Source organism: Lacerta agilis, chromosome 7 (genome assembly GCF_009819535.1).
Source record: "Lacerta agilis isolate rLacAgi1 chromosome 7, rLacAgi1.pri, whole genome shotgun sequence".
NCBI classification, from domain to species: domain Eukaryota; kingdom Metazoa; phylum Chordata; class Lepidosauria; order Squamata; family Lacertidae; genus Lacerta; species Lacerta agilis.
The window spans coordinates 65,008,923-65,024,440 of NC_046318.1; the positions used below are offsets into that span (position 1 = coordinate 65,008,923).

Sequence of the window (15,518 nt, forward strand, 5' to 3'; positions counted from 1 at the left end):
CTGACATAGTTGTGTGGGCACCTCTCTCTGTATTTGGGAGAGTGTTTTCCTAGCACAACGTCTACCTGATCTGCCACAACGAAAGCGAAAGGTGCCACAAAAGAAGGCATTGTTGGCCGGACAGAGGCAACGCCACCATGAATGTTGTTTTGGCAAAAAAGAGAGAGAGAGAGAGAGAGAGAGAGAGAGAGAGAGAGAGAAGAAACAAAAAAAAACCAGGGACACGAAATAATCCAAGCAACTGTTTTAGAACTGCCCAGCGCTGCTGGGGTCACACTGAAGGAGACGGACGATAGATGGGTCACTCTTGGCTCCTCGAATAAACTCCTCCAGAGAAAGTTTTCCTAGAAAATAAAAAGAGATGCTGTTTTGGAATTCTGTAGTGGACAAAGCATCTTAAGAGCCGCTTCACACACAACATTCATTCCTGCACGTTTCGGAAAAGACTGAAGATGCTGCCATAGGTAAATGCAGCAGGGATTACTCCCGTGCATATGAAAGCTTCTCGTTCACAAAGTGTACCGTTTCTTTTTTGTTGAAACAATTCTGATTGGGCAAATCTCACAGGCTGCAACTCAGCAAACCTAATAGTGGCTTGTGAGCCTGTTGTTGAATGCAAAGATTTATCCCACCACTAAACCAGGGACAGGCAACCTAAGGCCCGGGGACCAGATGTGGCCCAATCGCCTTCTCAATCTGGCCTGCATACATTCCGGGAATCAGCATGTTTTTACATGAGTAGAATATGTCCTTTTATTTAAAATGCATCTCTGGGGTTTTTTTGTGGGGCCTGCCTGGTGTTTTTACACGAGTAGAAAGTGTGCTTTTATTAAAAAATGCATATCTGGATTATTTGTGGGGCATAGGAATTCGTTCATCCCCCCCCCCCAAAAAAATATAGTCCGGTCCACCACATGGTCTGATGGACGGTGGACCGGCCCATGGCTGAAAAATGTTGCTGACCCCTGCATTAAACCAATGAGCACTATCGCCTTTAACCCAGTTCCAAAAGCCTTTCTGAAACTGATCATTAGGAATTATCTACAATACAGGAGAAAAATAATATTTTGAGTCAGCCAAGGCATTATAAAAACTCTTACACCAGGACTTACTTACTTCCTTCCTTCCTTCCTTCCTTCCTTCCTTCCTTCCTTCCTTCCTTCCTTTCTCCCTCCCTCCCCCAAGGACACCTACACCTTTCATGATTGCACAGACTTTTAATATATTTCTAACTTCAGATCTCAACATCACCAGCGTTGTAAGATAAATATGTGGATACCAGTCACTTTCCCAGAGTTTAGTAAAATGTGGTTCAGCTCTGAGTGACAGTGGGCTTGGGATGCATTGGAGGAAGAAGGAAAAAACATTTAGAGTGGTTTCCTAGCACCTGACCTGGGAGCAGATCCAGGGTTCAAAGGACCAGGAAGGAGGTTTCTAGCGCTATAACTCCAAGACAGCCTCCTGTTCTGCCATCAGAGCCCTGATTTGTGACCTGTGCTTCCTGCAGGCTTCTATTCAGCTGTTATTGCTTCCAGAAATTATGGGCCAAAGTGCTAGCCTGCAAAAGCTACCCAAAAAAGCATAGTTTGACCTTCTACGGCTTTCTCATAACAGTGTAAACAGTCAGCACTGTACAGATCCTTGAGAGCCCAGTTGCTACATACATATCAGGGGCCTCATTAGCACGGACTTCCTTCTGTTTATTCAGTCACTCCAGCTGTTTGACAGGTGTTTGAGAGACCAGAACAAGCAGAGGCCAGCAAGCTAAAGAGAGATCATACAAAGGATATTTACCATCCCGGTTGGTGTCCATCTGGCGGAATATTTTCTCTGTTCTTTTCTCGGGTGTTGATTCATCTTCTGGCATCTTCATAACCGAAGAAACCATCTTGTAGATTGCCTAAGAAATGGGACACAAGGTAGTGATGATCACCGTTGTGATTCCAGAGACTACTCTAGGATGTGGAGGGTCCATGCCCCCATTCCTTTATGCTGGGCCCCGATTGCCTGTTCCTTCCCGATTGCCTGAGAGCCAGTGTGGTGTAGTGGTTAGGAGTGGTAGACTCGTAATCTGGGGAACCGGGTTCGCGTCTCCACTCCTCCACATGCAGCTGCTGGGTGACCTTGGGCTAGTCACACTTCTTTGAAAACTCTCAGCCCCACTCACCTCACAGAGTGTTTGTTGTGGGGGAGGAAGGGAAAGGAGAATGTTAGCCGCTTTGAGACTCCTTCGGGTAGTGAAAAGCAGGATATCAAATCCAAACTCCTCCACCTCTCTTCTTCCTTTCCCATTTATTTATTCATCATTACTTTGCTCCCAGGGCAGCAAGGCACATTACAGTGCTGGGGGAGACCCTGGCCTCTCTCCAATTTAATTTGCCCAAAGGCATCTATGAGTACCAATTAGCATATGCAAATTTTATGCCTGTTTGTGTCAAGGGTCAGCATCTCGAACTGCCTAAGTGCCTAGCAATGTCCCTCCTCTTGGGTGGCCCACAGGTAAAGGTGGGACAAAGTTTCTCTCAGTTCCTGATTTTTCCGATCTTAAATTCAGTCCTCCACATTTCCACATCAGTTTGTGCTATGCTTTTTTTTTAAAAAAAAGTTGTCATGAAAATGAATCAGCATTCTAATGCAAATTTATCCTAATATGGCCATTTTGTATGCAATGTTGCCATATCCAAAGCAATTTCCCCTAATATGATGTGTTTTCTGTATTTAATTTTCAGTAATGTGTGCATTTTTAAAATGTATATGTTACCCTACTATATGCATTTGCATTTGTTGGCTTACATCACTGAAGAACTGCATTGAAAAATTCAGAGAAGCACAAATTTCAAAGGGTGGCTGCTTTTCAGTTCACATACTGTTTTGGGAAGCGTGAATTAAACAGGTTTGCCTTTAAATGTGAATGGAATCAAATGTCTTCTCCATCCTTATTTACATGCTGACAGAACCAGCCTTGGTGAAATTTTAGGAGTCAAGCAAGGCATGAATAAAATCAAGTTTAATTGTGACCATCTTACCTCTTTCATTACAGTAATGCCTTGGTTTAAGAACAGTCTGGTTTAAGAACTATTCGGTTTACGAACTCCACAAAACCGGAAATAGTGTCCCGGTTTGAGAACTTTACCTCGGTCTAAGAACAGAATCTGAACAGTGGAAGGGCACTGGCGACAGGAGGCCTCATTAGGGAAAGAGTGCCTCGGTTTAAGAGCGGACTTCCGTAATGGATTAAGTTCGTAAACCGAGGTACCACTGTATACCACAAGTGAACAAGTTTTCCTTGGTACCCAAGATTATGAATAAAACCTTTCTTTCTTTCTTAGTTTTCCAATTATGCTGTTTACAAAAACCCTCTGATTATTTGTTTGGTTTGATTGTTTGTTTGTTTTGCATTTTATACTGCAAATCATTTGAATACAGTGCAGAAAGCCATGCATTTATAAAAAAATATCCACGTTTGTTTCATTTGAACTGGCTGCAGAATTCAAACTCTGGTGCAATATGCGACTTAACTTGAAACAGAATTTTTAAAAGCCTTTTAGCGCAGGAAATATCTGCCCTTAGTTACTGATGTAAAATAAATTTTATTCTCCTTTTCAATAACATATTTTCAAACTGGCACAACAGCCTAGCCACAGTTTTCTATGGTCCGATTACATTCCAATTAGAATACTGCATTGTATTGTGGGGTAGGGGCTGCCTTTGAAGACCTCTTGCGAATTTCAGTAAGTCCAGAAAGCTGCTACTTGGAACCGGCAAAATGGAAACTCTGATGTTTTGTTCAAGCAAGATTCTCCAAATTAGCCTGAAGTTCTCATTTATGCAAAATTTAATCCAAAATAGCTTTGCCTCAATAAAATATTGTCTTCATCAAACGACTGAATGCCACTTCTCCTACTTCTTCTACTTTATTAAATCATATTTTCTGGAAGATGTAGAACAGCAAGTTAAGTGACATGACAGGAGACAATGCTAATCAGGGACTGTTGGTGCAGAGCTGAGGAACAAGTGCAGTCCAATGCATGTTTACTCAGAAGCAGGTCCTATTGAGTTCAATGGGTCTTACTCCCAAATAAACGAGCATAGGATTTGCAAGCCTTAATTCCCACCAAGCTCACAACTACCCCAGATTTCTAGCTCTTTTACTTCTGCTTACCGACCCAATACACCTTCCAGCCCTGTTATACTTTAAACAGAGAGGACAAATATGTGCACAGAAAGGCATATATCAGTTTAATGGAATATTAATGCTTGGTTAATATAATCAAGTATTTCTCTCTTGCCTCCATCAGCAGCTGGCATTGCAACAACAGTTTTCCTTCAGTCACCCCAAAGTTATGAAAAATAGTGTGGGATGAGCAAATGAAATATTGGCATTAATTACCAGAAGCCAGGTGCAGAAACAACGGACATATTCTGCAATTAAAATTATCATTATTTGTTGGAGGGAACAGCATTTACGGTATATGTTTAAGGCTTTGTTCTATCCTGCCATTAAATTAATATTTCCAAGGCAGCTTACAAAATATGTTAATTAAAAGCAACCATAAAACAAATAAAACCTTATCTGATTTGTGTGTGTGTGTGTGTTTTTAATAATAAATAAATATCATTTTGATGAAGACTCCTAAGCATGTTAAAATTGTACCAGCTTGAACAACTGCTACCCCTTACAGGTTCCAGAGGCTCTGCTGAATACACAGAGCTCCCCAACCCATGAGGAGTTTTGTTCTTTTCCATTAAGCAACAAGGAAGATCCACCAGGATGAGCAACTCTGGATGCAACTGATCTCTGATACAACGGGCTGGATCCTAGCTTAGCTGGTGTTAAGTCTCCAACCCTGGCTCAGCCAAAAATGCCTCTGTGTACCTTGCTCATCCCAGCTCAGCTGGGGCTCAGCTGGCTGAGCCAAGGCCAATGTAAGTTCCCCCCAAAGGGGCACAGAACACTATTTTAAAGGCTTGTTCCCCCTCAGAGACACCACTAAGCGGTGTTTGGGAGTGGTGTAACTTTATACTGGCTTAACTCACAATGGCTTGCTTTATGCCAGCTTCTTATGCATAGGATTGCCCCGTAAGTCCGCTATCCTATCCTTTAAATCTACTGTAAACTGTGGTCTACTGTGCCTCTCCAGGAGTACATATCAATCAATCAATCAATCAATTGGTCAGTTGGTTGATCTATTTATACACTGCCCTTGATCAAAAAATCTCAGGGCAGTTCACAAGATAAAAACACGAGATAAATGCACAAATAAATAGTTAAAACAGAAACAAAACAAAACAAAAATAACCCCGCCTCCTACAAATGCATTAAAAAGAGGCACACAAAAAGGGCCTCGGATGATGAACACAGAGTCCTGGTGTGTTTATATGGGGAAAGCTGTTTTAAGTCCTGAGCTGTTTTAAGTTTCTTCCCATTGCACACATACATTCTTTATTATGACCCGAAGACCCACAAAAACAGTTTCAAAAGCAAAATGCAGCAGAGATACAGGAAAAAAAGATTCCAAGGCAGTCACTATGTTTTATCCAGAGCATGTTGATTTCTATTTCTTCCCACTGCAACTTATCAGGGTGGCCAAAACCCCCACTTTTCTATCCGAAAGCATCCTTTATTTGAAGGGTTCTTCTGTCCAGCCTTCCCCACTATGGCAAGAGGTATTTCATTTCTATTTAAATTATAGCACTCTTTTCTAAATTGGCACACACGCATATGCATATTTCATAAATCGTGACCCTGCAACCTATGACTTACTATGCAAACTTACCCGAATGGGGAAACTTGCTCCGCAGAGTTTAGAGCAATGTGGAGCAGGTGAAAGATTGGCGAGTGCTACCTGCTGGGCAGGAGCAGATGTTCTGCTCCAGTGCTCCTCTATCTCCTGCCATTACCTTGGGAAAATTTCAACCCAGCATGGCACAGACTGTCAAAAGTAATGAAACTCAAGAGAAACTCCGTTGTGCGCATGAGAACAAGCTGGAGAGGCTTGCTATCTACGGCGGATGAGCTGCACAGCAGCCTTCCCTCCAAATGGGGTTCAGGATACTGGATAGAATCAGCTACATAAGAATGTTAGAAAAACACCCATCTAGTTCAGCATCCTGTAGATTCCCAAATGGAACACTGATGCAACCTGGATGAGATCGGTTGAATCCACTTTGGAATCTGAGCAGAGTAGATTCCTCCCCCCCCCCTTCTACATACAGCTCAGGGTTCCAGGCGTGCCCAGGAACACACCAGTATAAACAGCCATCCATTGGCTCTCACACTTTGAAAGGGTACCAAGAGTTTTATGGCTGCTTCCTACTATAGTTTTTTCTCTGATTAAACTCCCACTTGGAAACAAGAACGACAACGTGTTTTTTTTCTAACTAAGGGTAACACGGCATTCTCTGAATCAGATAAAGTGTATTTTGTTTTATTTATTTTTACAATTGATAAGCTGCTCCGCAGCCTGAGGCCATCAAAGCAGTAAAAAATAAAGGGCCATGATAAAAAATAAATAAAGATAAAATACAAAAAAATACTCATTCTAAACACAAGACAATCATTTCTACAGGTGTGCAATTAATATTCCATCAACAACTAAGGATTGGGGAGAGGAGAAATTACTTTGCAATTCAATGTAAGCCTTGTTAATGAGGGTCACCCACCTGGGAAGGTAGCCCATCCAGGAGAAGGAAAACTCTGATTCTAAACCTCTGCTGCCTTGCGGGATAGCTTTGGGAGAAGAAAAGGAGTAAACCCTATACAAATCCAGAGTGGAATCCCTAATATGGTTGGCTGGCGCCTTGTATGTCTCCTTCAGGCAATTCCTGGAGCCAAGCTGGTGCCGAATGTATTGCTCCGATTTCCTTTGGACCTCATCAGCGAGGCCAAGAGAGGAGTCTTGTCATCTGGGCAGCCCAGGACCCCCAAACACAATGCCTAAACTTGCACCCTAGGGAGGTTTGATATAGCGGTTTGACTTCACCCCCAGAGGCACACTCCATTGAGTCTCAAGACAGATGGATGCCAACAACTTAATTCACACTTCCCAAGTCAATAGGTGATACAGCTATCCTTTGAAATGTGCACATCTCCAAATTTTGCAATGCTGCTCTCCAGCCTCCACTTCAAAAATACACCGCAAACTTGGCACGTTAGCAAAAAGTGCACACAAATATTCCTTTATTAGTGAAAATTATATTAGAGGAAATTATTTGCAATGATTGAGCACAAAGGAGAAAAACACACACACACACACACACACACACACACTGCATATAATTTTTTCACACCGTCTAATAAAAATTAGGAAACCAATGTGGAAATGGGGAGAGCTGAATTTAAGATTGAGAAAATGAGAAGAGGATAGAAACCAAAATGGACAGATTTGTCCATCCCTATTCATGAAACAGACAAGAGATCTGTCCTGCGGTCACAGAGATAGGAATTCTAGCTGACAAAGAGCCTTACAATTTATTAGCTTGATGTGTTGAACCAGAGGAAGGAAGCTGTTAGGTAAGACACAGCTTATTCCAAGAGTCTATTTGCAGTGAATGGTACAACTCCAGGGAGGTGAATATTCAAAGATCTAGGCAGGTCTGGGTGTTTTACTTTTCAGGTATGGGGAAACCTGTGGTCATCCAGACTGTTGGACTCCAGATCCCATCATCCCTATACTGGCTAAGATTGAAGGGAATTGGGAGCTCAACGCTCTCTGGTGGGCCATGGGTTCTCCAGCCCTGCAGTTGTTAAAGATGAGTCAGATTTTAACGTATTATATTTTTATACTGAATTAAACCTATGGAAGACCAAGAATACTGAAGGCTTTATTGCTCAATCGTTGTGCATTAAACAGCATTCTTTCTTTCTTTTTCTTTTTGAAGGAAAGAACAAATATCTTGGAATTAATACCTACCTGAACTATTTCCAACATCTCCGCCTTGCTGATGTAGCCGTTTCCATCCAGGTCATACATGCTGAATGCCCACTTCAGCTTCTGCTCCAGTTTCCCTCGGGATGTTACGCTCAAGGCAATGATAAATTCTCTGAAGTCTATCGTTCCGTCGCCGTTCGCGTCAAACGTGCGGAAGACGTGTTCGGCAAATTTAGAAGCGTCCCCGTAAGGGAAAAAATTCCCATAGATTTTCTTAAACTCCTCCATGGACAAATGTCCGCTTGGACAGTCTCTCAGAAAGCCTTTGTACCATTCCTGGATTTCGTGTTCTGTAAAATCTGTGCTTTCTAGCAAATCCTGCATGACTTCGGGGCGTAACTTGCTGTTCTGTTTCCCCATGTTGGAGTCGGGATCTTATCTAAGGAAGGGAGGTGGAGAGAAAAGCAAGTTAATGAATTGCTTACAAAACCGGAAGATGGTGATGAATATTGTGGGCCTTCAAACAGTCTGATAAAGGGTTGATTTGCTGCTGTGAATTAACAGTTTCACTGAACCAGCTCAGGGTGCCTCATGGTGTAGCATCTCAAGCCAGGATCTCAAAGAGGCCTGTGCCTGCAAATGAAGACAAGCTGACCTTCATTGCTGACTATTTCCCCTCAAAAGCCACTTCAGGAGACTTGGGTGAGGGCATGAGGGGTTGCAGTAGGGATCAGCTGGGGTGTCCTGGTGCCTGCAAGGAAAGCACTATGTATTGCAAGGGGGCCACACTTCAGTTAATGATTGATTACAAAATATGGCACATTGCAAGTTCCTGTATAATGATATAAAGGTAAAGGTAAAGGTACCCCTGACAGTTAGATCCAGTCATGTACAACTCTGGGGTTGCAGCGCTCATCTTGCTCTATAGGCCGAGGGAGCCGGCGTACAGCTTCCGGGTCATGTGGCCAGCATGACTAAGCCGCTTCTGGAGAACCAGAGCAGCGCATGGAAACACAGTTTGGCTTCCTGCCGGAGCGGTACCTATTTATCTACTTGCACTTTGACGTGCTTTCGAACTGCTAGGTTGGCAGGAGCTGGGACCGAACAACGGGAGCTCACCCCGTCACAGGGATTCGAACCGCCAACCTTCTAATTGGCAAGCCCTAGGCTCTGTGGTTTAGACCACAGCGCCACCCATATCCCCATATAATGATATAGGAGGCTTCAATAAAATACTAGCTTTAAAAACTGAACAAACTCAGGACTGCCACTAAGATTTCCCCACTGGTCATTTTAATCAATGCGCAAAATTCTGCCTCTCAGTCTCTCTGGCCAAATAACTGTGGCCCCCCAGTCTTTCTGCTTTCTTCATACAAGAAGATGGAATTTCTTGAGGCGAGGGCCTGGGCAAGGCAGGATCAGCCCAACTAACAAGGCCTTGAAGTTGTCCATCAACAACTAGACCCTGGACAGCAGACTGAGTTGTCACCGAGTGAGATTTCCTCACTACAATGGAACATTGTATTTCTATTTAAACTACTGCACTTATTTCTAAGTTTGCATTTGTACATATAAATCAGCACACACGTTTTATGCAAATCCGCGTCTTCTGTTGTCCTCCATTTTTGGAGCATTGCAGGGAGTTGGACTAGATGACCCTTGGGTCCCTTCCAACTCCTTGATTCTATGATTTAGTGGTAGAACATGGCCTTTGTATACAAGAGGTTCTTGGTTGAATCCCCAGCAACTCCAAGCAGAAGTGGGGAAGATTCTCACTGGAAATTTCAGAGGGCCACTGCCAGTCATTGCAAAGTTTGTAAATAATGCTGAGCTGGGTGATGGACCAGTCGTCTGACTCAGAATTTAAGTAGTTTCTTCCTATGCTCTTTTGACAGCTATATAAATTATTGCAAAATCATACTAAGCACCAATTGGTCTAGCAATACTAATCTGCTGTAAAAATTACATTCCCGCTGTAGAATGTGGAATGTTATTTCAAATACCAATACCAAGATTATGTTCTTCATCAGGCTCCTAGAAATATTACAGTCAGAAGCTCATGAGATTACTTTTTTCTTATGCATAATTCTTTTAAGGTAGAAATCTAAGTTATGGGATGTCATTAGGACAGAAGATTAAGGATTAAACATGTATTTTTCATTCCCTGCATATCCCTCATGGGCCAGGTTTCAAAACCAATTAGTAGCTATAAATTGGTTTAGGCAAGATTCTTTAAAAATCTCTTTTTTAAAAAGCCCAGCCAATAAGAAGTATAGCATTGATAAAACTGGAAAGCCTTTTCTCCTTAAATTAACCATTAAATACCCTAATGCAGCTCTAATATCCATTTTTTTCAATTAAATTATCAGAGCTACTTCCATCGAAAGAAAATTGCTACACCCACGTTGCAAAATGGGTCCAGCAAAGAGCGGCTTCCAACAAAAATCAGATACAAAATCAGGTAGCGTAGCCTGAGAAGTGGTGACTGGCCTATGGTCACTGAGATAATTTCATGGCCAATTGGTGATTGCAGCTCAGGAGTTACAGTCTGACACTTTAAGCTACACCACACCGAGTCTTACTGGGTTTTTAATTTTTATTTATTTGATTTTAGTATGTGAGGACATGCTCAAGAAATCTAGGAAATGCTGTGTGCTAAAATTCTGTCTTTATTTTCTTGGCCTTCCCCACTTGCAGCAAAACTCTCACAGCTGTCTTAACTTTTCTATCTCTATATGAGCACTCGGTCACCACCAATGGGGGGGTCTCACTCAGAAACCCTTCCTTACAACAACTGGTTTGACTTTCAAAGCAGCTCTTGTCATAGCCTCTGGCCTCAATCCCCCCCCCCCCTTTGGCTCAGAGGAAGACTCAGAAGGGAGGAGGCATCACCCATTACCCCCCAGCCCCCATTCCAGGATTCCGGGTCAGAGGACAGACTTTACCCAGGGCTGTCATACGTCTGGGATTTCCCAGATATATCAAGGATTCATCTGTTGGAAAACCTGGACGTACTGGAACCCATGTTGGAAGTGTTGATATTTTGGCGAATTTCCTTAAAAATAGCTCAAAAACGTCTTCTTTTTTTGAGATTTAAAGCTCAACAACTTTTGCGTCAGAATTTTCACTTTTTGAAATATGGCAACCCTACTTTACACTTGAGTCTTCAGACCCAGAGGACACCCAACCCAATGCAATCCTCATTGCTCCCACACTGTCTGAGCCAACAGCTAGAGAATCGGGCAATGGACCTTTAAGAAACAGAAAGGTCCTCAGCAGGGGTGCAGTTGACAGCAGGGGTGCAGTTGACTGGTAAGGCTTCGTCATGCTATTGAGATATCAGTTCTCATTGGGTGAGTTTCAAGCCAAAGTGACCTACATAGGATCTGGACAGATAGAGCTCTGCTGGTTGTGATCTGGCACAACCTACCTTGACTTGACTCTGTTTTCCTGGATGTGACCTGCTTGCTGTTCCAGTAAGTGCCACAGTTTCAATCGAGGCTCTCCTGAATGCCTTAAGCTAAGCTAGGACAGGGCAGGTGTGGTTGCTATGCAGTGCATTTCTCCAACCAAGAAAACTCAGCAGCAAAGGAAGGAAACACAAGGAAACCAAATGCCAAGTTTCAGCAGAACCTACCTCACAGGGACAGCTCAGGTAACCCACTACAAAAGGTAAGGAGGAAAACAATGGGCGTAGACGTAAACCTAAAGTAACATGCTACTTCCGATTGTGCATCCCTTCAATGCTGTGCTTAATCAGGACGAGAGCCCAAAGATTGAGGGCCGGCCTTCTCATAAGGCAGAATCGGGGCTTGCTTCAGGCGGCAGATCTTGCGGGACAGGGAGGGGCTATCTTCCCACACTGCCCCTAAGCCGGCGTGTTATTCTCAGGAAGAGAACGGCCCACAACCAGTAGTCAAAATCAGATTCAACTGCCAACCCAACAATCTTCTGTATCTGAAATAAAGGTCCTGTCTCATTCTGCGTCTCAGGCAGAGGGCTTTTGAAGATAGAACCATATTCTGCCGAAGTGTTTCTCAAACTTGGGTCCCCAACTGTTGTTGGACTACAACTCCCATCATCCCCAGCTAGAAAGGCTAGTAGTCAGGGATGATGTACAGAAGATACAGATTTCCTGCTTGAAAAGGCAAATTGCTCAGCCAATCTGACCCCTCCTTCCAGGAGCTCATGGCCACACTGAACACTACAGCCACTTATGACACATTTGCACTAAGGTGTTTTCCTAAACTTTGGCTCCGGAATCATCACAGCTAGCGCACCAGACATTTGGAGACAGGCATAGTTCTCTGACTGAACCCCACAGCCAACAATTAAGAACCATATTTAGTTATCACAGGGGTAGTCAATGTGGTGCCTTCCCAGGTATTGTTGAATTACAGTCCCCATCATCCCAACCCAATTACAGTCCCCATCATCCCAACCCAATAGCCATGCTGGCTGTGGCTGATTGGAGTTGTAGTCCACAAAATCTGGAGAGAACCAGATATTGAGTCACTGTGTGAGCAAAGTCATCAGGAAAAGGGCACAGACAGGAATCCAACAAATCACTGTCCTAGCGTCACCTCTTAAGAGTGGATTGATCCTCTCGAGCATTTTGCTCTGTGGTGACAATTGCACATCTCTTTTGGACCCCAACAGTTTGTTGAGCAGGTGTGTTGGATATTCCCCTTCTACTTCCCCTTCCAAAATACTTGCAGTTCTCTTGTAGAACTAGACAAGGCAATGCCACACATAATGTGAGCTTTCATTGTAGCATTCACTGCTTTGTACTTAATTCCCTTGAGCTGCTTAATGATGCTCAACACGGCTTCCCTGTTCAAACGATGCACCTAGCGACATCAATATATTTTCCTCTTGTCAGGGAATTGTCCCTGCTGCAGCGCAAGGTGGTGGAAGGGCTCTTCGGATGCTACAGAGAGCCCCAGTCCCACCTTGCCAGCAGCTCCTCCTCTGGTAGCGAAAGGAGCAGCTAGACGTCCAGCGAGGAGTGGGAGAGTTCACAGGGGAAAGGGAGTAGAGGCTCTGGGGATGCAAGAGAGACCCAGCACTCCCACAGTCCCGAGAGCGATACAGGGGGAACGCAATTTCTGTCGCCCCAAAGACGTCATGGGGTGAAAAGAAAGCATGGAAGGCGGGGTTTTCGTATACCGAAACTCTTTTGTTGGGGTCAGAACCAGAAGGGGCCATTCCCGGATTCTGACACCGCTTGATACAGACATGAACTTTTTAGCTCTGCACTGTACATAGTTTGCACAATAAAATCTTTAAAGGAAACAGAAGAGTCCTGGCTGCTTACTCATGAGCAACTAACTGAGAACCTTACACCTCTCAAACAGCTTCTTCCTTTCTCTCCCAATAGCTTCTAATTCTGATGTCTCCGGGACTTGATCGTTAATGCAGACTCACTCCAACAGCGCACAGTCAATGTTCTCTGCATCTCATCATGTACTGTACATCGAGCCACTGCACACCACAAACTCTCACTCTCCGAGGTAGGAAGCTGCATTTGACAATTAACACTGCGAACCAATCCAAAAGAATGTGTGTGAATAATTCACAACAGGCTATCAGGGTAAATTTCAAGCTCTCCAGTTTCTCTCTCATTCTCTCTCTAACTTGTCGCTGTTCATAAGCTCAGGGTATTATTACCTTTAGCAGCTGCTCACTCCTGTTTCAGGGGGGCACTGAACCAAAGCACAGCTAACAAACTGGAAATGATGTCTGGAGAGGCTTCCCAAGACTTAATATTTCATTCTATTATAAGCACTTCAGATCCACTCCAGAATTTCCACTGAAATTCTAATTTTCCAGCCTGGTGTTTTCAGAGGAGAATTTAGCTTGCTTATGGAAAAAGTGCTTTTAACAAAGGCAAAATCTCACAATATATTGAAAGCCTTTAAATGTTCTGCTTCTAACATGGGACATGGGTGGCACTGTGGTCTAAACCACTGAGCCCCTCAGGCTTGCCGATCAGGAGGTCAGTGGTTTGAATCCCTGCAATGGGGTGAGCTCCCATTGCTCTGTCCCAGCTCCTGACAACATAGCAGTTCGAAAGCACCCCCAAAAGTGCAAGTAAATAAATGGCGTTTCCATGCGCTGCTCTGGTTTCGGTGTTCCGTTGTGCCAGAAGCGGCTTAGTCATGCTGGCCACATGACCCGGAAAAACTCTGCAGACAAACGCCTGCTCTCTAGGCCTGTAAAGCGAGATGAGCGCCGCAACCCCACAGTTGTTTGTGACTGGACTTAAACTGCTTTTATTACGCCGGTAATGTCCATGCATTCCTAGTGGCAAGTCTTTCTCCCACCACAAGTGGCAAACAAGAAAAATTTGCTATAGATGAAAAACAAGCAGATTGAAAACAATGCCAGGAGAAAAAACAACAACATTTGGGACTCCAATCCCCATGCTGGCCGGCAACACGGGAGATATAAGGCTGGCTCCAACGATAATCCTACTCACAGCGGTCTCATTGGAATCAACAAACATGACTTGAAGTAGGTCCATTAATGTTAGTGGCTCTTCTCTGAGCAAAGTTTAGGAGGATTTATGAATTGTATCCAACTATTATAAGCGTTTTGTTCCTATCAGCCTATAGTGATGGCATTGCCATCCTCGTAATTGCAATGCTTTTGTTATAAAAATTAGGTTTAGCCCCAGAAGGGAGTCCACGAACCCGGGGAGAGAGCCTTAGTAGGGCTCCCCTCCTCTCAGGAGCACTTATGAATAAATAGAGACAATACAAAATCTCCCAAAGCAAGGCGGTAGCCCTTTATTAGAACTGCTGCAGCAGGGTGTTTTGCAAGCAAAAGACCACGAACAAAGGCGCACAAGCTCCTATATAGATTTTTGAAATTGCCCCCCCCCAGCTCAAGACCACCCCTCCATACATTAGAATTACATCACAAATTGGGAGGGTCTGGTAGGTAACAGTGATCTGAGCATCTTGGACCCTGCCCCCATGTCTCCTCTCGCCCTCCACCAAAAACCCATCAGGTGAAACAAAAGATATTTACATTTCCCTATATCCCAGCCAAGTTAATCACACCCTTTTGTCTGACACAGGTATCAGGATGCCAGAGATTATCACTCAGGCAGAGGGCTGCTGAGTAGCTGGAGGGGCAACCCCCCCCCTTTGTTCCTGAGACAAAGAAATACTTGGTCAGTTGGGAGTCAAACTGGAGTGAGGCCTGTCCTGTGCTGCTTTTCAGACATGTGGCCTTATTTGTTTTGGTACATTAATAACAAGTATTATATATAAATAAAATACCTTAAAATTCTTACAACACTTTGAGTATTAATTGTGCCAGCATAGCAGCAACTTGCCTCGCTGCACATAACCGCAACAAAAAACCCATCATCTGTAGCTTCCTGCCATATGTTGAATGGAATGTTACCATCATTCCCCATCTTATTCCAATACAGGCATTTCCCCCCCTCCCTCAGTTACGCATGCTATACTTGTGCTTTTAAGAGGGTTGCCGCTAAATAAATAAATAGATGGGAGACAGCACACCTTCCCTTGCTTGGGGCTGCTGCCTGGAAGTTGCTCTCAGCCACTCACTTGCTGTGATGGGAGGAACTGGAAGAGAAGCTCAGGGCCCAGCCGCCTCAAAAAATATATATAT

At 43.8% G+C, this 15,518-nt stretch overlaps 1 protein-coding gene across 3 annotated transcripts in view; it reads right to left on the reverse strand.

Annotated features, from left to right (window-relative positions):
* Positions 1–229: 229 nt before the first annotated feature.
* The window catches only part of NCALD (neurocalcin delta), a 52,551-nt gene continuing 37,262 nt past the window's right edge, over positions 230–15,518 (reverse strand). For all 3 annotated transcript variants that reach the window (XM_033155685.1, XM_033155684.1, XM_033155686.1), the window contains exons 2-4: positions 7,914–8,310; positions 1,795–1,900; positions 230–344 (exon numbers count right to left, since the gene is read on the reverse strand). In XM_033155685.1, the coding sequence (XP_033011576.1) occupies positions 247–344; positions 1,795–1,900; positions 7,914–8,291 (582 nt within the window). In that variant the 5' untranslated portion in view covers positions 8,292–8,310 and the 3' untranslated portion in view covers positions 230–246. The remainder of the gene's footprint in view (positions 345–1,794; positions 1,901–7,913; positions 8,311–15,518) is intronic.